We start from the raw sequence: 27,280 nt of genomic DNA, 5'->3' as shown, positions 1-27,280 counted from the left end.
TATTTAATAGAATGTAATTATGAGTTTAAGAGAAACACTGTATCGCTCAAATAGTTTTTTTCTTTTATGAAGTCTTTACCAAGCTTAGATACTGCCAGATATTCCAACTTAATATGTTAGAACATGAACTGATAAACATGAAAGTATTCTTTTTCTTTAATGTGTTGTGAAGTTTTAAGCTCCATTTTACCTCCAGCATTTGAACATGTTGACTACATAAAGTAACACAAGAAACACACAAAGCATGGAACACTCATACATGTTATGGCATAATTCCTTTTATTTGAATATTATTTCTTGCAGACTGTCTGGAATATGCTAAGCATTGATAAGGCTTACCGAAGATAAAAGTCTAACTTGTACTAGTCATTAAATAAGACTCTCTTTAGTTCAGGTCAGAAAAAACATATCTTCAAAAGGAAAAGCAAGACTAACTTCTAGGACTGCAAGCATCTACACAGTTTAAAAATGACATCTGCAACCAAAAATTCATCACATCAGTACTATGATAGGTGTTACTTGTAGTACTGTTATAGTTACTAGAAACTATTCAACATATAAAATCCTTTAATTCATACTGTAACGGTTTCAAAAGTAAATACGTGATTTCAACTGGTAAAAGATTAATAAATTTTACAGCTTTATAGTCAAGCATAACCATAAATCACATGCTTTCTGTACAAAACTACAACCCAGAAACCAAACTATTTCATATAAACACTTCAGAATCAAGGCACAAAAGTATTTCAGGACAATATTACGTCAGCTGACCTTGCGCTATTTCAGCTGGTTCCCATGATGGTCGTTGTTCTGCTGCAATGGAACTTAGACTCTTGATAGGCTTTGGGGTTGAACACTGCTTGCACCTAGCATTTAAAACAACATACTGAGACTAACCAAACACTGATTTATTTATACTAGAAGCTTTCTGCACCGAAAAAAATAATTCTCATTTCCTTACTCAGTGGGAGTGCAAAAGTATTTCTATTGCTGTTTAAAACAACTGTTTTACCAGAGACACAAGCTTTAGACCACATCAAAACCCTTAAATGCTGCTTTTGAATTATCCCTGAGAAGAAATAAATCATTTTGGTCTGGAAAAGACCACCTCAGTGAATAGAAGGAGGAAAACTGTACATCAAGGCTGAGAGAATTGGTGGTGTTCAGCCTGGAGAAGAGAAGGCTCTGGGAAGACCTTATTGCAGCTTTTCAATATATAAAGGGGGCTTATAAGACAGACAGAGAGAGACTTTTTACCAAGGCCTGTAGTGACAGAACAAGGTGCAACTGTTTTAAACTGAAAGAGGGTCAATTTAGATTGTACAGAAGGAAGAAATTATTCACGATGAAGGTGGTGAGACACCGGAACAGGTTGCCCAGAGAAGTTGTGGATGCCTAGTCACTGCAAGTGTTCAAGGTCAGGTCCGACGGGGCTTTAAGCAACCTGGTCTAGTGGAAAGTGTCCCTGCCCATGGCAGGGGGGTTGGACTAGATGATCTTTAAAGGTCCTTTCCAGCCGAAACCATTCTATGATACTAAGATCACTACATTGCTAAACATATATTTACATGTCATTGCTAAACATATATTCATATGTCACTACTTTGTTGTTTAGGAATACAAACAACATCTCACTTTGTAAAAGCAGGAATGCATCTGAACTTGTAGCACGCTCTAAAAACGCAACAGGGTTAGAAGAGAAATTTGGCTTTACATATGTTAAAAAATATTAACTATGAGTTATTAATACAATCTCTTTTATTACTAGTGTATTTACACCAGTAATTATAAATTTTCCACATGACATAGTAAGCAGATGCTGCAAGTGGATGAAAATATTGAAGAACTGTTTTCAAAGTTGTTCCCTTTTGTCTCAAGAAATAAAATTACAGAACTATTTTTTCCAAATTAAGCTTCCGTGCTAGTATATTACAGTTAGAACTTAAAATAGACATTTATTATCTTTTAGAATTACATGCAAAATGTGTCATAAAAATCAATAGCACTAGTTCTGCTCAAGTGATATAAAGCCAAGCTCAATGAAGTTACTTTTTTCCTTTAAAAAAACCACCCAAACTCCAATAAAGTAACTTAGTTGTGAATTTTGTTTTTTATATGCAAGCATCTGTGTTCATTTTTATATATATATATGAATATACATTCATATGCACACACATATAAATATTTATACAGGTATTCAAGCTCATTCCTACAGCAAAAATCACTTTGCTTTTCATTCTACTATACAGAATCTTTTTTATCTTTGCTAAGTATATGCTACTGATAAAAAAGCACATGGAACAAAGCTCTGAAATGTCAGCATCTTTGTGAGGTTCCTTCCTAAATATCCTATAAACAATCATGGAATATCTTATAGAGCATTGGCTTTTACAATACAGCCATTTAAATAGAGAACTATGAAGGTGAGCTGTGCATAGCTGGGGAAATATATGGGTTATGAAAGTGCAAGGGGAAATACTTCGTACTGGTGAAGATCCAGTCCCACTAGGAATATCCATATATTGCCTTTATTTTAAAAACCTGTGGACAGCTGTATCTGGAAAGGTCAAAACAATATATGACAAAGAAATAATTATCTGTATTCATTGTTATCAGGCCCTTATGCGAAACTTTAGGGTTCATGTGAAACATGCAATATTTCTGCACAGAATTTTTTTTACTGCCTACAGGACTGAAGTAGTGCAACTGCTTGAACTTTATTAGGACTGCTGAGAGGGAGGACTCAATGGCTTGCATGAAGTAGATGGTATTTCTGAGCTTGGTAACTGCATGCTGCTGTTCAGTACTGGAAGAACACACTGCTGCTAGCTCTCATTTAGCAGGAACACGGTACTGCATGGCACAGCACAGCTACCAGACCTAGATATGTGTACCGTATTCCACAGCCTTGGACCTGTGGAATTCAGAAACCCACTGAAGTTGTCTCTACAGTGACTGACATCCACAAATAGGTAAGGCACTTTGCAGTGTTGTGGATCTCAATAAACGGGAATGGTGAGGAAAGGCTGTCCAAAATCCCTTATTTCTTCCAAAACCCAAGCTTTCCCAACACTAGGAATGAGAGAGAGAATGAGATGTGGATTGACAGCCTAAAATTATTTTCTGGGTCTCTATTTAAATATTATCTGTGTACAAAAAAAACACCATACAGTTTTAAAGCAACATATGTTTTGACCTTAGCCTAACGAGTAAGACCAGAAAATAGTATTTTTCTGGCCAGAAAATGGAAGATCTGGACTAAAAGAGGAAGATTTGGGCATTTTGCAGCCTAAGGAGACTCATAAGTGCATTTCCGTCTCTGTAGTATACTGACCTACCACACACCACAGTCAAGACTGAACCTGGGGTGGTGTGTAATTTAGGACATGATATTTATAGAGCAAGATAAAGCCCAACTGCAGCCGAGTTCTTTTATACGAGGTAGCAGTATGGCATTTCATCCCTATCTCAGTACTGGTGATATTGTTACGTATTTTGCATCAAAGAATCTTTGGGTAAGTTATCCCTTGAGTACTGCAGTTTGAATTACTGAAAAAATTATATCTATTACTGCAACTACTGAAATATCAACAAATACTTTTAACCTACCCATAATATTTTATGTTCCCTTGTAAAAGAAAAGGAGCTGAAAGATCTAATAATTCAAGATCATCTTCTGTGGATCTCACAGGAATAACGCATTTAAATCTTTTTGTAAGCTTCCAGACTTCTTTTAGTGTTCCACCTATTAAAAGCAAAATAACATTATTTTTTTAAACTGTAATCAAGAGTAAATTGAACAATTTGCATTTCTTGGCTGATTAGATGTTGATTTTAGGACCTTTAATAAAAACTGAGACCTACTATGGAAAACTGAAAAAATGGTCCATAACATTCTCACTCTTACTCAACAACAGACTCAAAGAACCAAAGATGGACATGTATCAGAGCAGATGCCTTAATATCTTCCTCATAGTTATCACTGTAACCATTAAGTTATATTTAGTTAGCATCACTTTCATATAATTTCTCCTATGATTTACTAGCAATTTTCTTGGGGGGGGGAAGAATAAACTGACTTTTTGCAATTGGTCCTAAGTAACTGCTTTTTCAGCTTCTAAGTGGCAAAAATCTATTCATTTTTAACGAGCAGATTATGAAAAAGTAGTTATTGAACCATGTCATAATTGACATGAGGTGGGAAATGCAGAATCACCAAACTTCATGCTAATTTGAGTGCTACTAAATTGGAGCCATGCTAGGAACACAGCAGAAATTTAATATATTACAGCTGGAACCCTGAGATTTTCCAGTTTCAGTGACAGGAAAAAGTTCTTTCATATTTATTATAAATCACAGGATAACCTGCCTTCAATCTCTGTAGTATGGACTGCAGATCTGATTATGGAATCTTTCTGATATTTCACGAATTCAGTGGAAATGTGGTAAATTTATTAATTTAACACACAGAGAACAGTTATTTGGAAACAGTTCAATAAAAATAATATGATTTAACCAGCTCATGAACAATAATTAAAAAAGTGAGCAAATTATTTTAAAATAAATATATTGCACAACTGTGTTGTTTACCACTAACATTAACTACGAAGTTTCAAAGACTTTATGACAAGCAATTATGACACTGGATTGTAAAATATTTATTGCATATATTTGTTACTTGTATTGCAGAGTTAACTAGAGAAGAAAATAAAATCAATAAAATTGCATTATTACTGGTGATGAAAAAATGCACAACAACATGAAACATCAATGAACTTAACTTCTAGTAAAAAAAATAAAACAGAGGCACACATATTTGAAATGGCTTCCCAAAAGACTAGAAAACAAAGGTCCTCCAAGTACAGCGACACAGATAAAGCCTCTTATATACATTTACTCTCATTCAAAGGATTAACATACAAAATTCAGGGTAGTTTTAACTGACATTGCTAAAAGGTCTCCAGAATTTCAATGTTGCTGTAATACGAAGTTACACCACGAAAATGTATTCTGGCTTCTAAGAGACTGGCATAAAATACAGATAATTACCAGGGCTTGACAATGATGTGAATCACAGTGATCTCATGTACGAATGATGAGGATATGCAAGGAGCATTAATCTACTTGTTAACCATAACATTTCACTCTTCAGTTCTACTAATCTGTAGCAATGGTTATGGATTCCCCTCACTCCCTGTGGAGGGTCACATAAAATTCTGTCCATTATCCAACTATTTCCTCAATTCCAGCCCAATAGATGCCAAACACAGTCCTTGCTTCAGCATAGTGATTATGGGGAAGAATAGAGTAGTGTGTTGTAGAAGAATAAATTGCATGTGCTTAACAAACGAGTAGAATCTGGACCGCGTCTGACTAATAAATGTCATAATGTGTTCAGGCTTTGAGGGTTGTCTGTATCTGGAAAAGTGCTGGGAAGATTTCTAGGGAGACTTCAAAATCTTCACCTCCAAAAAATCAAAGATAAAAATTAAAGTAGTATGTAGCTTTGGCAAGGTTCATGATCAATGTCCTGGGAGATAAGTGCTAAAACACTGATTATGTCTTTTCCGTGTGCTCCGACATGAAGCACATATATCTACATATACACATACTTAGCTGCTGGCACTTCAATACCTGAAAAAAGATTTACCAAGTTATATTGTTCAGTTATTTTAGGAAAATAGAATAGAAATGGATTCTTTTTTCTTTTGTTTTCACAAAGATAAGGTTAGATTGCAAAAAAAAAAAATCCATTTTGGAACATGACAGAAATAAAGAAGCTATCAGAACTAGTTAAATATAAAACAAAGCAGAAAACAGAAGGGGTTTTGTCATTGACCCTTACACAAAGGATCACCTGACTTACATATGCTTATTCACACCACTACTTGAGCGCAACTGAAGACTTTGTTTTAAACTCGGAATGGTACTATATGCAATTACTTATTACTTTTATTCTATTCAAAACATTCCTTATTAGTATTCTTGCTAAATTGCTTTGTTTAAAGTTCAGTGGCTACTTCTCTTCCCTGAGGAAATCTGACAACAAACAAACCAAACAAACCTCACACTGCAAGAAGCTCTATTAATCTGAAACAACACTGACATCCAGAGGCTGACAAAGTTAATTGTAGGCTTGCATTATCAGAAGCCTTCCAAAACTTTTCCACATCAAGACTAAAAATAGGTTTTTTTAGAAGACTCAGTAAGTTTTCAAATTAGAACTGAAAAATCAGTAAGCACAGCAAGAAACAAATATATTCAGATGTTAGTTTTAGCAGAATCAACAATAATTTATTGATACAGTTTTAAAATAGAAGCACCTTATAAGACCTTCACAGGTGACTTTTTCCTGTTTGCACAACAGTAACTTAAAGTTCCAGATGGGTTTTTCTTTTCTTTGAAGATGCCTTTATGATCATCACTACCTACAGTGATACAACTTCAACATATCTTAACTTTGTAGATGCTCAGTGGACACTGTGCCATAAGAAGTGGTATATTTGCAATTTGTCTTACCTTCTATCATAAGCAAAGTATCTTCAGGCTGTTGAAGCATTTCATCATGCTTTACAAAATGGATAGCTATTTTCCTTTGTTTCTGGTCTTGCGTAGTCCACATTACAGAATCATACCAAGACGTATTGTGTAATTCTGGGTTGGGGGCAGTAATGGCAGAGCCTTGTAAAATGAAGTCAAAGTCATCTCCATCTGGAACTTCTCGCCTAAAACCATTTCCAAAATGAATAAGTAAATTCTAACAGCTTCTCCTTAGGCAATCCAGCAACAAGGATGACAGTATTCTGAATAAATATTAAAATATAGCCATGAGACTTAAAGTATACATAGGAAAAATAATTTTGTTGTTATATCAGTTTGAACATTTAGAGTTGTAGAGCAAATTATGACAAGATAATTCATTTCCATGTTAATAAATATGCTAAGTAATCTAATCTTACCTAGGAGCAGAGGTAGCCTAGTGGCTTCATCCAGACATATGTAAATCCATGGAAAAACAAATATATCAGCTTTATGTGATTAGCTAGTGGAAAGGTGTCCCTGCCTGTGGCAGGGGGGTTGGAACTAGATGATCCCTTCCAACTGAAACCATTCTATGATGATTCTATGATTTCAGTTAGGCCACACAACTGCATACCACCTCAGTAGAGTGAAAAGGCCATATAAACTCATATAATTTCAAGTTTTATGTTCTAGCATATTTTACTTTGCGTATTTTGAGGGGGGGAAAAGGGCAAGAGCAGAACAGCTTCACATACGTACTGTAAAAGGAAAACCTGCAACTCTGCATCACACAGTTTCTTTCCTGTCCTGCTAGATGCACCACTGTGCATTTCCAGTTGTCATCCACAGAGAAATAATGCAGGCCATTCAAATTTTACCAATATTACCAACAACAGGCAAAAAGCCAGTGGTTGGCACACAAATTAAAAATGCATTAGAATGTTTTCTTCTAAGCAAGACAGACCTCTGGGCTTCAGGTGGAACATGAGCCATGACAAAAAGGACAATGAAAAAAAAACGCAAAAGCTTGGGCTGTTTCATGAAACACTGAAAGGAAGTAGGTGCCAAGCTTCAGAGTGGAGTTAAAGAAAAAATACCATCAACTCCTGAAGAGTATTCTGACAATTTCACTTTCAAGCCCGAGAGCAGCTGCTTCCACCAGTGAATTGAACAATTCCTGCCTATGAAACCAAACTTTGATATTTTTCTGCTACGACTGTAGAACTGGCACACAAGAGGTCTTCCTGAACCTGAACTTTCATTTTCTGAACACGGTGCTGTTCACATGAACTCCTTCCACCTGCGTTCCTGGATTACTATTTTAAATGCAAAAGCAATGAACCTAACATATCAAGTCATCTTTCCAGTTATACCCATTAAACTCTTCCAGCCTCTACAGCCTGCCTGTAGATTTCCCGCAAAGGCAGGAATGGAATGAATTGTTTTTGAACTAAGCTACACATGAGGGTTGAAACTTCTGTAATGTGGATACATGTATAAAACTATATCCGTGTATATCAACATTTTGCTATTTACAGAGAAGCTTCCAGTCAAAGTCTGAAAAATAAAAATAAATCTCTCACAAGGATTTTATACCTCAAGAGTTATATTCATCTTATTGCATAAAGCGTTAAAGGATCAAACTTGCATTGAACTTTGTTCGGTCAGGCTTTTCAGCACATGCTAAAACATGAAATAACTTCTTCTACCACAGCAGAACATGTAGGAGAGAAGGATGCCCCTAAATCATGTTTGCTTCCTGGGTCTCTTAACTCACCCAATCCAGGCTGCAGTACAGCTCCACTATATTTCACTGATTCCTTCCACCTGACGCACACAGTTGAGAAAAGAGAAGCTAAACTGCTGGGAAAGCACTGCAAGTAGTCTCATCATTGCAGCAGGACAGTGGTAGCAGTAGTGGGATATATGCTAACTAAAGCCTCACAAATCTATCTGGTTAAAAGTCTGCCCTAATTCTGTGGTAAAGAGAAGGCAGCAACATGTGAAATAGGAGGAGACTCAAAGGAACAGAAATGAAGATATTAACAAGCCAAGAATATATAAAAGGCTATAGTAGTCATGGAAAATCATGGGATAAGGATAAAGTTCACAAGGAACAAACAAAATTCTATCAATCGTATCTGCTTATTACAATACAGAGTTGGCAAATATGTCAAAAAAGTGACAAAATTGGCAGACATAGTTGGCAATTATCTCCTTTTTATACTTGGTAATAAAGACCATGTACTTCTATGTTTTGGAAATGATGAAGCACTTCCTCTAATATTAGCAACCAAGAGAACATTGTAACAACATCTAATAAGGACCAATATTGTTAAAGCTGCAAGCATGCTACTTTGCATCCAAAAGCTGTAAGAGGAGAGTAGGGGCATTTTCTTGTCTCAGTGATGTTTGTATCTAATAAATCTTCATTGTGCAAAAAATTTCAAAGGGCTAGGAGAATGCTAACATGCCATCACTTAAAGAAAGCAATAGTTTATGCCAGTAGCGATAAAGCTGTTTGCTTGGGACTGATGCTAGGCTAAGTCAGGCAAAAAAAAGTGATACAGGATTCAGATGATCATGAATAGCACTGTAATGCATGTCACTCATGTTTAATCATAACCAGGCCATTTCAAACAGACTTTCTTTCATTTTTAGACGGATATACACCAGAAATGGTGTATAATTATTTAAGCATTATTTGATACAATAACAAATGGCATTAAAGGGGAAATAACAATGATAAAAACAGTCAGTGAACTGACTCAGGTCAGAAAAAAGACAAAGATACCAAGGTGAATGGTGTTTCCCTGATATTTTTGGATCCAGAAAACATGGCTTCTCTGGAAGATACACTTTAGTCAAAGACATCTTAGTCATTCACTTGGAGAGTTTTTGCATATCCTATTTTAACATATCCCATCATACGTTTTTTCATATCCTACTTTAAAACGGCAATACAGAAACAGATACTTAAATACAACATCGGTATGGGAAAAACCACACTGCTAAATTTGAAAATAAAGAAAAAAGTATTGTTTTGAAAGCACTCAAAGGATTCTGTAAATGGAACTCATCTGATGGTTTAAAATTTTCCTACCTATTACCAGTGAGTTTCAAATCTTTGCTCAAAATGAAGTACTTTTACATTCAGCTCTTTTTACACAAAAAAGAGGATTAAAATAGACTGAAAATGTAGGCAGCCCAAAACATACAGAAAATTCCTAATTACTTTGTGTGAAACACTTACAATGAGTTGCATTTGGAACAATGAAGTTTAACAGACTGATAGAGCTTCTGGGGTTTATAAGTTCTCAGCTTTGCTCTAATGCGATACTGTTGAGGAGCCGTGCTGTTCAGAATGGTTTTCAGTTCTGTGTTACTCAAATCCTGATGATCTGTTAATACTGCAAAATAACAACACACAGACAAAAAAAGCCATGCATACCTATTAAACACCATAATATTTGGAATACGAGAAATGGCCATTGCAGGTATGCATTTTCCCTTAATTCCCAGCTTTTCTTCCCTTCCCAGTTGCAGCCTCAGTTTTATCAATACAACACGTTACTATAGTCTTTAAGATAAATCACAACAGGCTGTGGGAGCATGGTGTACTTCAGGGTACAGAAATCAACATGTAGAGAAAAACAAATGAAAGTAGAATATATAAATATGCTCTGTTCTTTTAAAACCCAAACAAAACCAATGTAACATTTATAAACTTACACTCTTAGAATACCTCTTCCTATAATAAGTAAAGATATTATTTCAACCTTTGAGCTGATGTCTCAAAAATATTTTTGTTCTTTAGTAAAAATAAAATTCACTTTGAGGTCAAAATGTTTCCTACTTGTAACAGATAACTGCTGACATCTCTGTAAGTGTGACTCAAGATCTAAAATCAAGAAGAATTTCCTAATTATTTTCCTTCCTTCTTTTCTTCTTTTATCACGTGGACACACAAAACCAGATAGATAGAGAGGCAGATAGATACAAACACAAAACCAAAAGCTGAACAAAGGAAAATGGAAATCCTAATAATATATGAAAACAATAAAGCAAACAGAAAAAGCAAAGTAAGCAAGAGACAAACATTAGATAGCAAGAGTTAATATACTTGAGGAGAAATTAGTGTATACATTAAACAGCATTGCTCATCAAAATGAACACTTTTCAAATGTATACTCTGAATGGTACTGCTGACATAAACTGTATTCATCCCTCTCTAATCTTTCTGGACAAGAGCAATCTTTCTGGTCCCTCCTCTGAACAATCTCTACTACACATACACAGTGCAGTAAACGTGCAAAATTCTTTCTAAATTTGTAGCGTTATGGTCTAGACATTAAATATTTATTTATTCTTGACTTTTCCACCCTTTTAGAAATATCCCGTCACAATGTGTTAACAATGGCTAAGTAACATAAGATTTTAAAAGCTAGAAGCAAGGATGCAGACTATATCCAACCAGCTTTAGAGTTTAATTCACTTTTAGTTATTCTTATTGCGGGCTAAAAATACCATTCAAAGAATAATATGGGATCTGTAGAACTGTCTATAAGATACCACTTTTCCACGGCGCTGCACCTTGCAACTCTGCCACTGACACAACCTTCCCTCCAACGGCTTTAGAAGGGCTCCTCAGCAGGCAGCCGTTTAGTAGCATTTTCAGTGCCTGTTTCTGAGAAATCCCCCTTTAGAGGGATGGAGTTACGTCACTCTGCTTTATGATCTAATATAGTATGATTAAGAACACTATTTGTGTTTAATAATTTATTCACTACGTCCTATGAAAGTATTTTTCCATGTATATGAAAGGCTTCTGCTGCGAGACAGGATAGGGTAATGTCAATTTCCAGTCTAATAATCAAAAGAATCCTCTAAGGCTTTGTATGTGAAACTAACATTATACACTTAAAGAAGCAGAGACTGTGACCTTATCTTGACCATATATATGTTAGAATAAAAAGCAAATCAGCTTTCAGTTGCTCTTACCTGTAACATTGTTAAAAGTGCCGTCTAATTCCACTGAAGACATGCTTTCCATATTCTGACTGTCTGCCAGATCCACAGATTCTAAGAATCTAAAAATAAATTACTACATATTTTATACACTAGAGAAGTCTTTCATATATATACATACACACACATATATACATACACTTATATGAAACCTACTGTTTATCAATATACAGGCATAATGTTCAGACAAATTTTCCAACAGAGACACAAAACTCAACTGAGCCAGAAGTTGCAGGAGTGTATACTAACGATGCAGATGAGACACACCTTTCCAAGTCACTTCTGGGACTTTAAACACAATATAGTTCCAAAAGAAATCTACTACTGGAAACAGAGTTCCTGATAAAGCAATGTGGACTTTGGTTACTTAGCCTTTCCTACGGGAAGAAGAGAGTTTATGACCTTTGGAAGAAGGGGCAGGCAACTCAGAAGGACTTCAAGGATGCCGTGAGGCTATGCAGGGAGAAAATAAGAAGGGCCAAAGCCCAACTAGAACTTAATCTGGCTACTGCCATAAAAGACAATTAAAAACGTTTTTACAAATACACTAGCAACAAGTGGAGGGCTAAGGAGAATCTCCATCCTTTATCGGATGTGGGGGGAAACACAGTGACAAAGTCTGAGGACAAGGCTGAGGTACTTAATGCCTTATTTGCCTCAGTCTTTAGTAGTAAGACCAGTTGTTCTCCGGGTGCCCAGGCCCCTGAGCTGAAAGACAGGGATGGGGAGCAGAGTGAAGCTCCCTTAATCCACGGGGAAATGGTTAGAGACCTGCTATGCCACTTAGACACACAAGTCTATTGGGATGGATGGGATCCACCCAAGGGTACTGAGAGAGCTGGTGGAAGTGCTCACCAAGTCACTTTCCATCATTTATCAGCAGTCCTGGCTAACCGGGAAGGGAAGGTCCCATGGGACTGGAAGTTAGCAAATGTGATGCCCATCTACAAGAAGGGCCGGAAGGAGGATCCGGGGAACTACAGACCTGTCAGTCTGACCTTGGTGCCGGGGAAGGTTATGGAACAGATCATCTTGAGTGCCATCATGTGGCACGTACAGGACAACCAGGTGATCAGGCCCAACATGGGTTTATGAAAGGCTGGTCCTGCTTGACTAACCTGATCTCCTTCTGTGACAAGATGACCCCCTTACTGGATGAGGGAAAGGCTGTGGATGTTGCCTACCTAGACTTCAGTAAAGCCTTTGACACCGTCTCCCACAGCATTCTCCTGGAGAAACTCACTGCTCATGGCTTGGACGGGCGTACACTTCACTGGGTAAAAAACTGGCTAGATGTCTGTGCCCAAAGACTTGTGGTGAATGGAGTTAAATCCAATTGGTAGCCAGTCACAAGTGGTGTTCCCCAGGTTCTCTTTAATATCTTTATAAATGATCTGGACGAGAGGATCGAGTGCACCCTCAGTGAGTTCACAGATGACATCAAGTTGGGCAGGACTGTTGATCTGCTGAAGGGTAGGAAGGTTCTGCAGAGGGATCTGGACAGGCTGGATCAATGGGCCGAAGCCAACTGTATGAGGTTCAACAAGGCTAAGTGTCAGGTCCTGCACTTGGGGCACAACAACCCCATGCAATGCTACAGGCTTTGGGAAGAGTGGCTGGAAAGCTGCCTGGCAGAAAAGGACCTGGGGGTGTTGATCGATGGCCAGCTGAATATGAGCCACCAGCGTGCCCAGGCGGCCAAGAAGGCCAACAGCACCCTGGCTTGTATTAGAAATAGTGTGGCCAGCAGGACTAGGGAAGTGATTGTCCCCCTGTACTTGGCACTGGTGAGGCTGTACCTCAAATGCTGTGTTCAGTTTTGGGCCCCTCACTACAAGAAAGACATCGAGGTGCTGGAGCAACTTCTAAGAAGGGCAACGAAGATGGTGAAGGGTCTGGAGAACAAGTCCTGTGAGGAACGGCTGAAGGAACTGGGGTTGTTTAGTCTGGAGAAAAGGAGGCTCAGGGGAGACCTTATCACTGTCTACAACTACCTGAAAGGAGGTTGTAGCAAGGTGGGTGTTAGTCTCTTCTCCCAGGTAAGAAGTGATAGGATGAGAGGAAATGGCCTCAAGTTGTGCCAGGGGAGGTTTAGAAAGGATATCAGGAAAAACTTTTTCACAGAAAGGGTTGTCAAGCAGTGGAACAGGCTGCCCAGGGAAGTGGTTGAGTCACCATCCCTGGAGGTATTTAAAAGACATGTAGATGTGGTGCTTAGGGACATGGTTTAGTGGTGGGCTTGGCAGCGTTAGGTTAACAGTTGGATTTGATCACCTTAAAGGTTCTTTCCAACCTAAATGATTTTATGATTCCTTATGTATATAATGCAGTTCAGTACAGCATTTATATTATATGCTTCATTTTGAACATCTTTAAGTCTCACCATTTCCAAGTAACACATATGCACATGCTTAAAATGTGCTCAATTTATTTGCTTAACCATAGCTTTTACCTTTAAAAGATTATATGACACTATAAAACAGAGTAAGTATGTTAATGTGGCCAGGCCTTATTATTATAGCACTATAAAATAGAAATCTTAATCTCTCCTGTATTTTAAATTTGAAAAATTAGCCTTTATTTACCTATCCCCCCAAATACTTACTCTTCATCTTAGTTGTGTTAAAGACATATTCTGTTGCAAAGTTTCTGATTCTTACATACGTTTACAATTCTAAACTGTACAGTTGTTACATTACCCTAGATTTTTCCAGAATCATCTAGGAAAAAACCCTACATATAGAACTTACGCTTTTAGTTCCTTAACATCCGGGTTACTTTCTGGTAAGACTCCTATTCCTCGACCGTAACAGGTGCCACCATGAAGATGAAATTCTATATGTGAGACATCTTCATTGTCAGCACTTGCTTGTTTCGTATGAATACTGTAAATTCTCAGAAAACTTCCAATCTTAAAGAAAAAAAAAATATTGATAACACAAAGGTAGCTATTTACTTGGAAAATTCTAGGCCTCATAAAGCTTTTTCACTGAATCACAGAATAGCTGAAGTTGTAAGGGACCTCTGGAGATTGCCTAGCCCAGCCCCCATGCTCAAAGTGGAGTCAACTTGGGCAGGTTTCTTAGGGCTGTCTCCAGCTGGGTTTTGAGTATTTTCAAAGATGGAGACTCCAAAACCTCTCTGGGTGACCTGTTCATTTTGCTTTATCAGACAACATTACTGGCAGCAAAGGCTGATTCAGTACCAGCATAAGCCTTCTTACTAAATGTGATTCTCAAGCAGACTTCAGAAGACAGATCAAACGAGCCAATATATTCCTTTCCTGAGGGCACAATTTGTCTTCACTATTCACAACACAGCCCTCCAGAGACTGACATGCTGTGATTTGTCCATGTATGATCGCATTCAGCAATTGACCTCATGTCCATCATCATCCATGGCGTATTACCTGTTTATGTATACACACAGACATATCTGTTTACCCAGATTTCTTTATCATATCTTACTCTTACATTGCAGATAACATTTTTTCAGCACCAGGACAAAAGGCAACACGTGTTAGAAATTCAAAGATTTTGGCACTGTTCCTAACTCTGTTAGATTTTCCCCTCAGGTACATGGAGAATATGCTTCTTGTTTTGCTTAGAATTATTTTGTGTCCTCTGAAAGAGTTTTGTAAAATTACACAAATGGACTTAGGCTAACTTATACAAGTACCTATTAAGAAAGAAGTTACGGAGTGCTGAACATCGACCACGTCTTTAAAACTTTGCTTTTATTTCAAAATACCACTCACATTACCCCCCCACCCCGCAAAAAACCCAAACCAAACCCAAGGCTCTAAAGGCAGATAATCTGAAGACTTAATTATACAATTAATTTCCCTTTGATGTGTTTTAAAGGCCTTTGAATCAAATTAACTAGCATACAAAAATCTTTTTGAAGTATTACCTAAGATCCAGCTGATAGCTGGCAAGCTACACAAATTCAATAACCTGAATTTATGTTCACTCTAAGTATCTTTAAATAGCCTTATATAAATGATAAATTATTTTAAATTGACTTCAATTAACATTAATATTACAGCAGCCAGTCTGTTAAGTCTTATTTCAGCTTCATCTTCCGTTTTAAACGGTAGAAACCTAGAAAGTGTTCCTATTAGACTGGATTGGCCAGGTCTTAGTATGACATTTATAAATGTATGCATGTATGCATAAAAGCAGACAGAGCAGCATCTTGATTCTGGAATGCTCCTCTGTATCAAGGAACAGACTATGACTATATCATGCTGGTATCAAACTGCTCTTTTAAATAGTAATCACACATGAAAAAGGCAGCTTATTTTCAAGTTCAGGCACCAGGGACATAAAAAGTGCACTTCAGCCTGCACCTATTTTGCTTCTGGCATGGAGCTCTTACCAGAGTTTTAATTGATCTGCACCATTAGGGAGATGCTCATTTTGTTCATCCAAAGCATATCAACAGGAGAGGTTGTGCATTTAGATGGCAGTTAAAAGGCTTATCTGGAGGCTTTTCTTTTTTCTTTCCAGAGACTAAATTTCACTTAATTATGTTGAATACCAAAAATTGCAAGGGAGAGTCATATTATAAAACTAATCTAATGACTATGACAAATGCTTTTGGAGAATGTTTTTTTTTGAAGTTCTTTGCTAAATTCTGCTTATCAAATAACCTTATCTCAATAAAATAGTGCCAAACTACTTTTTCTTTCCAAGAGTAATTTATATATAAGCAGGAAAAAGTAATTAAAATTGAAGAATTTCTTTCTTTCAAAACATTATATGAAAAAACTAAGAATGTACTGTATGTACAAACATAAAACATTAAACATGGGAGAGGAGAGCCCAGAAGCCAAGAATATAAAACGCTGGTTTTGCCTTCTAAACCTGTGTGCTGAAATACATGCAAAAGTCAACTGAATTACATGTTTTAGTGCAACACTCAACTTCCCAAGATTTATGATCACTATAAAAATATATCTTCCTGTATATGCATTTTTCTGAAAATGTTATTTTTAATGTATTTTAATATCACTAAGAACTATACCAAAGAGATGCATTACAATCAGCATTGCCAAATACTGAAGAAGTCTGGAAGGTTACGAATGACAACACAGACCACCAGACCTGACTGTGCAAGACGGGGTGCAATCTCCGTGAATGCCTTCGGGAGGCAGCATTGATTACTGTTAACAGGGGCGAGCAAATGTGGGTATTATGGCTAAAAATGTTACTGTATTTCTGTCGTTTACAAAATGCCTGCAGACCGAGCACACTTCATATGCTTGACTGAAAACAAATTATAATCCACATTAAAGTGAACACCATGATTTACAGAGCCATCACTAAAATCTAGTACAAATCCAACTCCTTACTTGACTTTACAGCGTTCTGTTTATGAACTACCTACTCATTTAGAGCAAGTTAATTTAAAATGAAATTAAAGCAATAAGAACATGTTTCTTGCAGTAATATAAAATATACTAATACCCTATTTACAGTCTAATTCAGATATGACTATTTTAAAAATACATATTAAGGCTAAAAAGAATAAAAATGAAGAAGTCGCATACACAGCTCCCTGTAACTAGCCAACTAAAACAGCTTTTTAGCATAGCAAATTCACATAATTATTTCAAAACATATAGGGTTGTGTTCACATTTAAGACACTGATGAATTCGGAACAGTTACTTATCATAGCAGTTCATGTTTGGCCAGAAAGGCACTCATGACAAGAGGCTGTCTTTATCTACAGGAATCACTTGACAAAATCATCTATACTAATTTTTATGCCTATTTTATGGCTGATGATACTAAATGAGATTTCTTTGTCATCATTTTATCATATCAACAGTCTAATTTTACTGAGTAAATTGTGTACAACTTTTTGCAAATGAGAGGAAGCATACACACAGCATTTGGGTGTCGTCCTTTGTAATAAAAAATACCAACTTAAATCCATTAAAACGTTTGGAGGACTTGCGTGTGGGATGGGGGAGTGTTGTTTGGTTTTTTTTTCCCTTTTAATAAATACAGAGACAGAAGTGGGGAAAATACCACTGACAGGTCAAAGGACTGCTGCCCAGGCCTGAAAAACATGAAGCTACATATTACAGCCATGTAACTCATTGAAGTTGCAGGTTGGAAATGTGACTCAGACACTAGAAAAGCAAGCAAGACTTCTTAGTCCAAACTCCTATCAAAGAAGACACGACAATGTATACAGAAGGAGGAATAGCTGTAAATATTCAACTTCTGCATCTGAGGATACATAACATGAAGCAAATACTGTGAAACTACAGACTAGGACTACGATGCATGCTCAAGGTTAATTGTTTTAATTGTACTATCCAGAAAACGCATGGCAACGCAAAATTGATGGTATCAAGACATAAGAGGAATGCACAGTGCCACATATTCAATGAATGTCAGTACATAAGGAAATCTCCAACCAGCTGTGGACAGCTGGATCTCTACTGTGCACTGACTGACCACTGATGCTTACTCACCTTGATGCTTACCATCTAGCAAAATTCCCTAGATGGAGAAACCCATGTCAGAGACCTATTCCCAAGTTGTGTGGCAAAGTCACTGAATCCTGAGAACCTCTGGAAAAACTGGAATAAGAAAGGCTGAAGAATAATGAACTACAGCCTATGGGGAGCAACTATACTCTGGAGAGTTAGTTGCAGGCTGGGATTCCTAGAATAACAAGAAAGCCTCATGCACCCCAGGTAGCCATAGGAAGAGGGGAAACTCAGGAAAAAGCAATGAACACCATCATCTTTGCTTAGTTGTAGCTCTTGCTTGTGCCTTTACGCCCCAGGAAATAATCTACTTCAGAGATGAGATTTCTGAAAATCCTGTTTGTGTTCTGCTAAGGCAGCAAACGCTGAAAAGCCACAATCTTACCCAGCAGAAAAGGGAGGCCAGTAAATGTAGGGGACAAAAAGCCTACTTATGGTATCAACTGTAGCATACCTTCAATATTACTAAAGTTCTCTCCATTGAAAATTATAAATACTATTTGACTGTCTCAGAAAATGGGATAAAATGCTCCTATCTTCAGTGTTCTCTGGACAGACAATCCAAGCAAGGAGCTTTTAACAAACTCTTGCAGGAATATCCCCGACACCATGCTCCAGGATTTGCTAAAAATTCACTGTAATACATTACCCACTTTCTCTAGACTGTAGTGATTACTCAGAGCTTCCTTGTCTGAAGATGTGCCTACAGATACAATTTTAAAATAAGAACAAACACTTCAGGTTTGGTTTTTTGTTTTTTTTTTTTCAATTTGCCCTTCTTGGTATCAAGGCTGTGTAAAACAGATTGTTCCTACATAAAACATCATTTCAGAGCTGCAACTGTCATTGCAAATGGTACACAGCAACATGGGAGAGTGTAACCTAACAATTCCATAACAATTTACATTAAAAAAGGCAATTCAAGCCACTGTCAAATGCAGAAGAGATGGCCGAAAAACAGTGCAATATTATTTTTTCTGAAACCATAAACTGGCAAAACATCTAGTACAGTTTCTGTCCACACTGTTCTCGTGTTCACACTCGGGAAGATGCACATGCATACACCAAATGCTCTCCAGTTTTACAGTTCTACATAAATGCATAACAAGACCCTGAACGAAATAAAATATTATACAGATTAATATAAAGTATTTCAATTATATTTTCTTATGATATGACATGATCTCCACTAGTATTTAAAACCAAACCTTTTAGTAAATCTTCCATTTAAGGAAGGGTCCCCCAAAATTTTATTATCTTCAGATTATTCTGTGAAATAAAATTAATTGCATGTATAGCAACTTGAACTTAATAAATCTCCCTGAAGTTTAATTGTTAGGATATAAGCACTTTTTCTTCAATAACTCCTCTAAGACAATCCACTAAAAAGCAGTGTTCAAAAATGATCGAACTTAAAATGTCTACGGCTTACATGAGTGAAACTACTCCAACTTTGGATACAGCCAGAAGGAGAAAAACAGCCTGTGTCACTCAGTAGGTCAAACCATGTTTCTTTACAGTTTCCTTTGACACTAGAGCTTCTGCTACACAGTGCAGTATCCAGCAAAGGCACAGATACTTTAGAGATAAGAAAGAAATGGCTTACAGGAAGGAAAAAAATTGAGAGAGTTGATGAAGCCATCCCATGTACCACATATTCAACAGGAATACCTGAATATAAATGGGAAAGAGTAATAAAGGGAGTATCATCAGCTACTCAAGAAAATACGTTTTATTAATACTAAAATTTTTTTCCTTTAATAATCACAGAATCACAGAATCAACCAGGTTGGAAGAGACCTCAGGGATCATCGAGTCCAACCGTTGCCCTGACACCACCCTGTCAACTAGACCATGGCACTAAGTGCCATGTCCAGTCTTTTCTTAAACACATCCAGAGATGGTGACTCCACCACCTCCCTGGGCAGCCCATTCCAATGTCTAATAACCCTTTCTGAAAAGAAATGCTTCCTAATGTCCAGTCTGAACCTCCCCTGGCAAAGCTTGAGGCTGTGTCCTCTTGTCCTATCGCTAGTTGCCTGGGAGAAGAGGCCCACTCCCACTTCACTACAACCTCCCTTCAGGTAGTTGTAGACTGCAATAAGGTCACCTCAGAGCCTCCTCTTCTCCAGGCTAAACAACCCCACCTCCCTCAGCCGTTCCTCGTAGGACAGACCCTCCAGACCCTTCACCAGCTTGGTCGCCCTCCTCTGGACTCGCTCCAACACCTCAACATCTTTCTTGAAGTGCGGGGCCCAGAAATGGACACAGTACTCAAGGTGCGGCCTCACCAGTGCCGAGTACAGAGGGACGACCACTCCCTAGACCGGCTGGCTACACTATTCCTAATAGAGGCTGGGATGCCATTGGCCTTCTTGGCCACCTGGGCACACTGCTGGCTCATGTTTAGCCGGCTGTCGATCAGCACCCCCAAGTCTCTTTCCACCGGGCCGCTTTCTAACCACTCTTCCCCCAGCCTGTAGAGCTGCATGGGGTTGTTGTGGCCAAAGTGTAAGACCTGGCACTTGTTCTTGTTGAACCTCATGCCGTTGGTCTCAGCCCATCTATCTAACCTGTCCAAATCCCTCTGAAGGGCCTTCCTACCCTCCAGCAGATCGACACTCCCACCCACCTTGGTGTCATCTGCAAATTTACTGAGGGTGCACTCAATCCCTACGTCTAGATCATCTATAAAGACATTGAACAGCACCAGCCCCAGAACTGAGCCCTGGGGGACACCGCTAGTGACCAGCCGCCAGCTGGACTTTGCCCCATTCACAACCACTCTCTGCGCTCGGCCATCCAGCCAGTTTTTAACCCATTGAAGAGTCCACCCATCCAAGCCCCGGGCAGCCAGTTTGTCTAGGAGGATGCTGTGGGAGACAGTGTTGAATGCCTTACTGAAGTCTAGATAGACTACATCCACAGCCCTGCCCTCATCTACTAAGCGGGTCACTTTGTTATAGAAGGAGACCAGGTTGGTTGAGCAGGACCTGCCTTTCATGAATCCATGTTGGCTGGCCCCGATGCCCCGATTGTCCTGCATGTGCCGTGTAATGGCACTCAGGATGATCTGTTCCATCACCTTGCCTGGCACCGAGGTCAGGCTGACAGGCCTATAGTTCCCTGGATCGTCCTTCCGATCCTTCTTGTAGATGGGCGTTACGTTTGCTAATTTCCAGTCAGCTGGAACTTCTCCAGTTAACCAGGACTGCCGGTAGATAATCGAGAGTGGTTTGGCAAGTTCATTTGCCAGTTCCTTCAACTCTAGGGTGAATCCCATCCGGGCCCATAGCCTTGTGGGTGTCCAACTGGCACAGCAGGTCACTAACCGTCTCCTCCTGGATTACGGGAGGTTCACACAGACCCCCGTCCCTAACTTCAGGCTCTGGGGGCCGAGTCTCCTGAGGACAACTGGTCTTGACATTAAAGACCGAGGCAAAGAAGGCATTGAGCACCTCTGCCTTTTCCTCATCCCCTGACACTACACTACCCTCCTCATTCAGCAAGTGGTGGAGGCTCTCCTTGACCCTCCTTTTGCTGTTGATGTATTTGTAAAAGCTTTTTTTGTTATCTTTGACTGTAGCAGCCAAATCAAGCTCTAATTGAGCTTTGGCCCTTCTAATCTTCTCCCTATACGACCTGGCCACGTCCCTATAGACCTCCCAAGTTACCCGACCCTTCTTCCAGAGCAAATAGGCTCTCTTTTTTTCCTGAAGTTCTAGCCCAAGTTCTCTGTTTAACCAGGATGGTCTTTTTCCCCGACGGCTTGCCTTCCTACAGACTGGGACAGCCTGCTCCTGAATATTTAGCAATTCCCTTTTGAAGCATGTCCAGCCTTCCTGGACTCCTTTGCCCTCCAGGACCGATTCCCAAGGGACTCGGTCCATCAGCCTCTTAAACACGCTAAAGTCAGCCCGCCGGAAATCTAAGGCAGAAGTTCTACTCTTGCCCCTCCTTACTTCCCCCACTATCGAAAACTCTAACATTTCATGGTCGCTACTCCCAAGACAGCCACCGACCCTCACATCTCCCACTAGTCCTTCTCTGTTCACAAACAACAGGTCAAGCAGGGCCCCTCCTCTAGTGGGCTCATTTACCACTTGCATGAGGAAGTTGTCCTCCACACATTCGAGGAACCTCCTAGATTGCTTCCTCTCAGCCATGTTGTATTTCCAGCAGACATCCGGCAAGTTCAAGTCACCCACGAGTACAAGGGCCGGCAACCGGGCGGCTTCTGACAGCCGCTTGTAAAACGCCTCGTCCGCCTGCTCATCCTGGTTGGGTGGTCTATAACAGACTCCCACGTAATGTCCGCCCTGCCAACCTTCCCCCTCATCTTCACCCATAAACATTCAGCCTTGTCATCCTCACCATCTTCCTCAATTTCAACACAGTCCAAGCACTCCCTAACATATACCCCACCGCCTCTCCTGCTTCGCCTGTCCCTCTTTAAGAGCTTATAGCCATCCATAGCTGCACTCCAGTCATGAGAGTCATCCCACCACGTTTCCGTGATGGCAACCACATCATAACCTTCCTGCTGTACAGTGGCTTCTAGCTCTTCCTGTTTGTTGCCCATACTGCGTGCATTGGTGTAAATGCACCTCAGCTGGGCTAGCGGCCTTGCCCCCGACACAGGCCTGTTGCCCCTAGGTTCATTTGTGGCTGCCCTGGTCTTATCCCCCTCCCCCATCGAACCTAGTTTAAAGACCTCTTGATCAGCCCTGCCAAATTCTGGGCCATAACCCTTTTCCCCTTCTGATTCAGCTGTTCCCCATCTGGCATAAGCAGGCCCGGTGCCATGAAAGCCACCCCGTGGTCAACAAACCCAAAATCCCACCTCCGGCACCAGTCTCTTAGCCACATATTAATCTGTTGTACTTTCATAGTCTTTTCCCTATTTTCACCAAACACCAAAGGAATTGCAGAGAATATAACCTGCGCACCTACCCCCTTTACCAAACGCCCCAGGGCCCTGAAGTCCTTTTTGATTGCCCTGGCACTTCTCTCTTCCATCTCATCCCTACCCACCTGGAATACTAATAGTGGGTAGTAGTCAGAGGGCCTCACCAGTTCAGGAAGCCTCCTGGCAACATCCCTTACCCGAGCCTCAGGGAGGCAGCAGACTTCCCTGTGAGTCGGGTCTGGCCTGCATATGGGGCCCTCCGTTCCCCTTAGCAGGGAGTCGCCTATAACAATTACTTTTCTTTTCTCCATTTTGGAGCTGGTTGCAACCCTCTTACTCGGTTCCTTCTGTTTACGTAGCCCTGTAGAGGGTCTTTCACCTAGATTTGTGTCTTCCTGACACTCAGGAAGACGCTCAGGCTCCAGCACCTCATACCTATTCTGCAGGGGGACATGGGGAGGGGAGGAAAGTTGGGATGGGATTTGCCTGCCACCCCGAGCAGGGACTTGCCTCCATTCCCCCCATCCCCTAGGTCTTCTCCTGCTCCTTGTGGAGGAGGAAGAGGATCCTCCACTACCCAGGGAGCATTAGGCCCGTCCGTTTTCCCCAGGACAGGCAGGGAACAGCACTGCCCGCCATCCTCTTCCTGGGATGCTCTTGTACTCCTTAACCTTTCCACCTCCTCCTTGAGTTGGGCCACCAATATGTTTTCGAAACATATTGCTTCACTGGAACATCAGCAGATATTTATATCAATAGATTACACCAGTTATCAAGAGAAAAATTCTGGAAGAGAACCTGTAAGTAATGAAATACTTCTGTGAGTAAGTTTTGTTATGAATTCTTACACAAATGCAAGTTATTTCGCTACCTGTCATTTACTCATGAACGGGCATTAATATACCAAATTGATTTCATGTCTGCTGATAGTCCCAGCCTAACAAATGGCTATCAATCACTTTTGTTTTATTTTCTGGTAAACACTTCCTTAAAAATTATGCTTGAGTATAGAAGGTAAGGCATAAAATGAAAGATGTATTCTTTGCTAATTTACCACATTCAGAAGCAAGATGGCAGTATTGCTGAAGATCAAATGTTTAATTATGTTGTTGTTTTCTCTGTCTAAGCATAATCAACATTACTGACCCACTAAATGAATACTGCACTGCAAATTGAAGAAGTTTATAGAACAGAAAATCTTTTATTGACTTTAGAATTACGGGCCTTTAATGGGACTACAAGTTTAACCGTACTTTATATCATTTAAAAATAATTCTAAAGCATAGAATACATTTCCTGAGTGCGTTATTTTCACAGGATTATATATGATATTACAGTGTCTGGAAAGAACTGCTTAATTGCAAGCATTTTTTTCATGGCAATTTTAGGATAATGAGGCTGTTTTACACATGTTGAAGGAGTTTTGCATTCAAACAAAAGGTATGGGAAATACAGTGAAAGATAAAGAGGAACATTTGAAACTAATTAACAGCAGAACTGAATTGATACATTCTCTGAAGTGAGTTCTAAGCAGAAAATAGGCCACAAAACGAGACAGAAATACCAAACTGTGCATTACCTTAAGTGATTTTGCCAGTTGTACATGGTTATCATAGACTAGAATGTCCACCGTTAGATTTCGCAGCTGATGAAGAACAACTTTTTCTCCTTCCAGGTCTCTTGCTTCCACAGGCACCTTCCATGTTGGGTAGGGACATTTTGTGCCATCCCATACCTGCAATGCAAATGAACTATTACAATATGCTCAGAATAATTTAGATTGAGATTTTAAATAACTTTTTAACAAATTTGTTGTTTGATTAAAAATTTATACCAATAAGAAATCTTAATTAGAGTCTCAGTCTTAAAGCCCTTAAATTACTTAAATTAGATTTTATGGGATTTTTAAATTATCATTATTCCTTACAGAGTATAAAATAACCTCTACAGAGAGCATGATCAAGTGTTAAGACCTGGGATGTGTTCATATTTAAAAAAAAATGTCAGCACTAGCAAAACCTGTTTATCCAGCAGTTACAACTATTAGAATTCACCATATGCAGAACTGTCTATATTTAATATTTTAATCCTTCTATAGGTTTTTTTTAACCACTCCAGCTATGGTATGTGATGACTGAGTACATAGCCTATACCCCCTTAATTACTGGTGATCTCCTACATCAGTATACACTGCTAGTTATCCAGAACATACTAGAAAAACATCAGTATTTAATATATATTAATAACGAGGATTCTAAAAATTGTTTGCCTAAAGCTAAGTTCTTGATACACTTAAGTATCAAAAGTATATCAATAGAGTGATTTTTGAGCTATCAAAGTTATTGTGAAAAAGTAAGATTACCAACAGACTTAGCACGTTGGAACCAAAATCTTACTACTTAAATCATACATTAAAATTGCAGTGATAGCTGCTTATGATATATTCTGTAAACTATGGTTTCCTGAGTTCCTGAAGATATCCTCTTCTCAAAGACAACAGAAATAATAGTCTGAAATACTGGCATAGAAAAAGAAAAATATAGAGGTATTTGGACTGTAAGACTGAAATGCATTTCACAGGATTTCATGCACATAGGTCTAATAGAAGCTAATTTTCAGACAGTTTGTGATACCAAGGCATTTTGTCCCATGAATTAGGCACTGCAGAGGCGGAGAAAAAAAGACACCAAAGCTTACTTTTTAAAGGGTTTCTACCCCGTACACTTAACTGCTGTGGATCAAAGGACTCACAGAAAAGATCTAAGAATCAGCAAAGCCATGTGTAAATACACTGAGAATAACTCATGGTCAAAATACTCATCCCAAATCAAGAGCTAAAAGGGAAAACTGTTCACAGTGAAAATGACCCATAACAACAAATTAATGTTCCCAAATAAGAGTGTATTCTGGAGGACCCAGATAATGAGGTGGCACATGCTTTCACAGATTAAAAAAAAAGCCTATTAGCTTCTGATCCTGTACCATGAAATACTTAAAATCACCTTTGAAAGAGAGGTTGCCCATTGCTTGAATTATCAAACCTTTTCCAGAATTAAGCTTGAAAAACATAGATTTAGTGCATATATATTATGAATTTAGTCACTTTGACAAAATAAAGAACCTTAAGTTTGTCATGTTTCCCCATTATTTTTCAACTGGCTTTACTTGGGACACTTTGGTACTTCTACACTTAAGAGATGGATCTGACAAATAGATTGAAATAACCTGAACGCTCCCTGTCAGGTACAAGGATGACTGCTTAGCTTTAAAATGTCCTTCACCAGAGGAACTGACAGGGATAGCATCAGGGCACCTTTTGGAAGAATTTGTAAGCCAGTAAGCTTTCTTTACAAGTAAAAAAAATCCTTAGAAAAGTAGTTGGTTTCATTTTTTACTTGCACAAATATGAAAACAGATCAAGCTCTCTACCTCAGGAGCTTGCCAGCTTCACTGTACTCAAATTATGGATGAAAACACAGAAGCCTGGGTTTCAAAAACGAACACTGATTTAAAAACCAAAACTGATTAAATTAACTCTGGATAAGAAACAGTAAATGCTTCCATTACTAGTCATGAACAGACTGGAGCTAAGGAATAGTTAGTGACAACCATGGTCGGCAAAACACTGAAATGGAAGAGACACAATGAAACCTGTTTCTCTCTTCAGCAGAGTATGCTAATTGTATGACATAGCTTACCATAGACAATTTAACTGACAGACAAAAGGAAAGAAAAGAATAATAGTAAAATGCTTCTGAAAAGTCATAAATGACAGAATAATTTCTAGTGTGAATTTTTCAGTCTCCATCAGTTTGAATAACAAAATTCTCAGAAAAAGGTACACACTAACAAGTTAGCGATACCGTCTTTATGCCATGTCAGCCTCAGGTGCTGTGCATATCCCAATTAATTTATCAAGTGTAATATTAAAAGTTATGCTATGGGTGATGCACAAAATCACTGAAATTCATTTTAGTTGTCTTTGAAGCAATCCCCCCTAGTTACATGAGCTCAACGCTTAAAATAATCATTATATTTTATAGTATAATAAACCATTAATATAACTGATATACTTGGAATGACATGATAAATTTAAATCCTTATTATAAAATATATAACCAAAATAATATAATAATAATATTTAATGATCATTCCATTTGAGCTGGTATTGAATTTGGTTTGGTGTTTTTTTTTTTTGTTTTGTTTTGTTTTGTTTTGTTTAGCGAACCAACAAAATAATCAGAGATCTGTCTACTATTTTTTAAAAAGGCTTCTCTTCTATCACAACCAACATTTGATATAAGAGATTCTG

General features: G+C 38.7%; 1 protein-coding gene across 3 annotated transcripts in view; it reads right to left on the bottom strand.

Moving 5' to 3' along the window:
- The window catches only part of POT1 (protection of telomeres 1), an 81,343-nt gene that overhangs the window by 7,405 nt on the left and 46,658 nt on the right, over nt 1–27,280 (bottom strand). For all 3 annotated transcript variants that reach the window (XM_068402227.1, XM_068402228.1, XM_068402229.1), the window contains 7 exons: nt 24,548–24,703; nt 14,301–14,461; nt 11,524–11,612; nt 9,776–9,932; nt 6,520–6,725; nt 3,610–3,745; nt 772–866 (listed from right to left, as the gene is read on the bottom strand). In XM_068402227.1, coding sequence (XP_068258328.1) covers nt 772–866; nt 3,610–3,745; nt 6,520–6,725; nt 9,776–9,932; nt 11,524–11,612; nt 14,301–14,461; nt 24,548–24,703 — 1,000 coding nt within the window. The remainder of the gene's footprint in view (nt 1–771; nt 867–3,609; nt 3,746–6,519; nt 6,726–9,775; nt 9,933–11,523; nt 11,613–14,300; nt 14,462–24,547; nt 24,704–27,280) is intronic.

This window comes from Nyctibius grandis, chromosome 5, assembly GCF_013368605.1.
Source record: "Nyctibius grandis isolate bNycGra1 chromosome 5, bNycGra1.pri, whole genome shotgun sequence".
Classification (NCBI taxonomy): Eukaryota; Metazoa; Chordata; class Aves; order Nyctibiiformes; family Nyctibiidae; genus Nyctibius; species Nyctibius grandis.
Note: the sequence above shows the minus strand (reverse complement) of the source record. Positions and strands in the feature narration are given on the sequence as shown.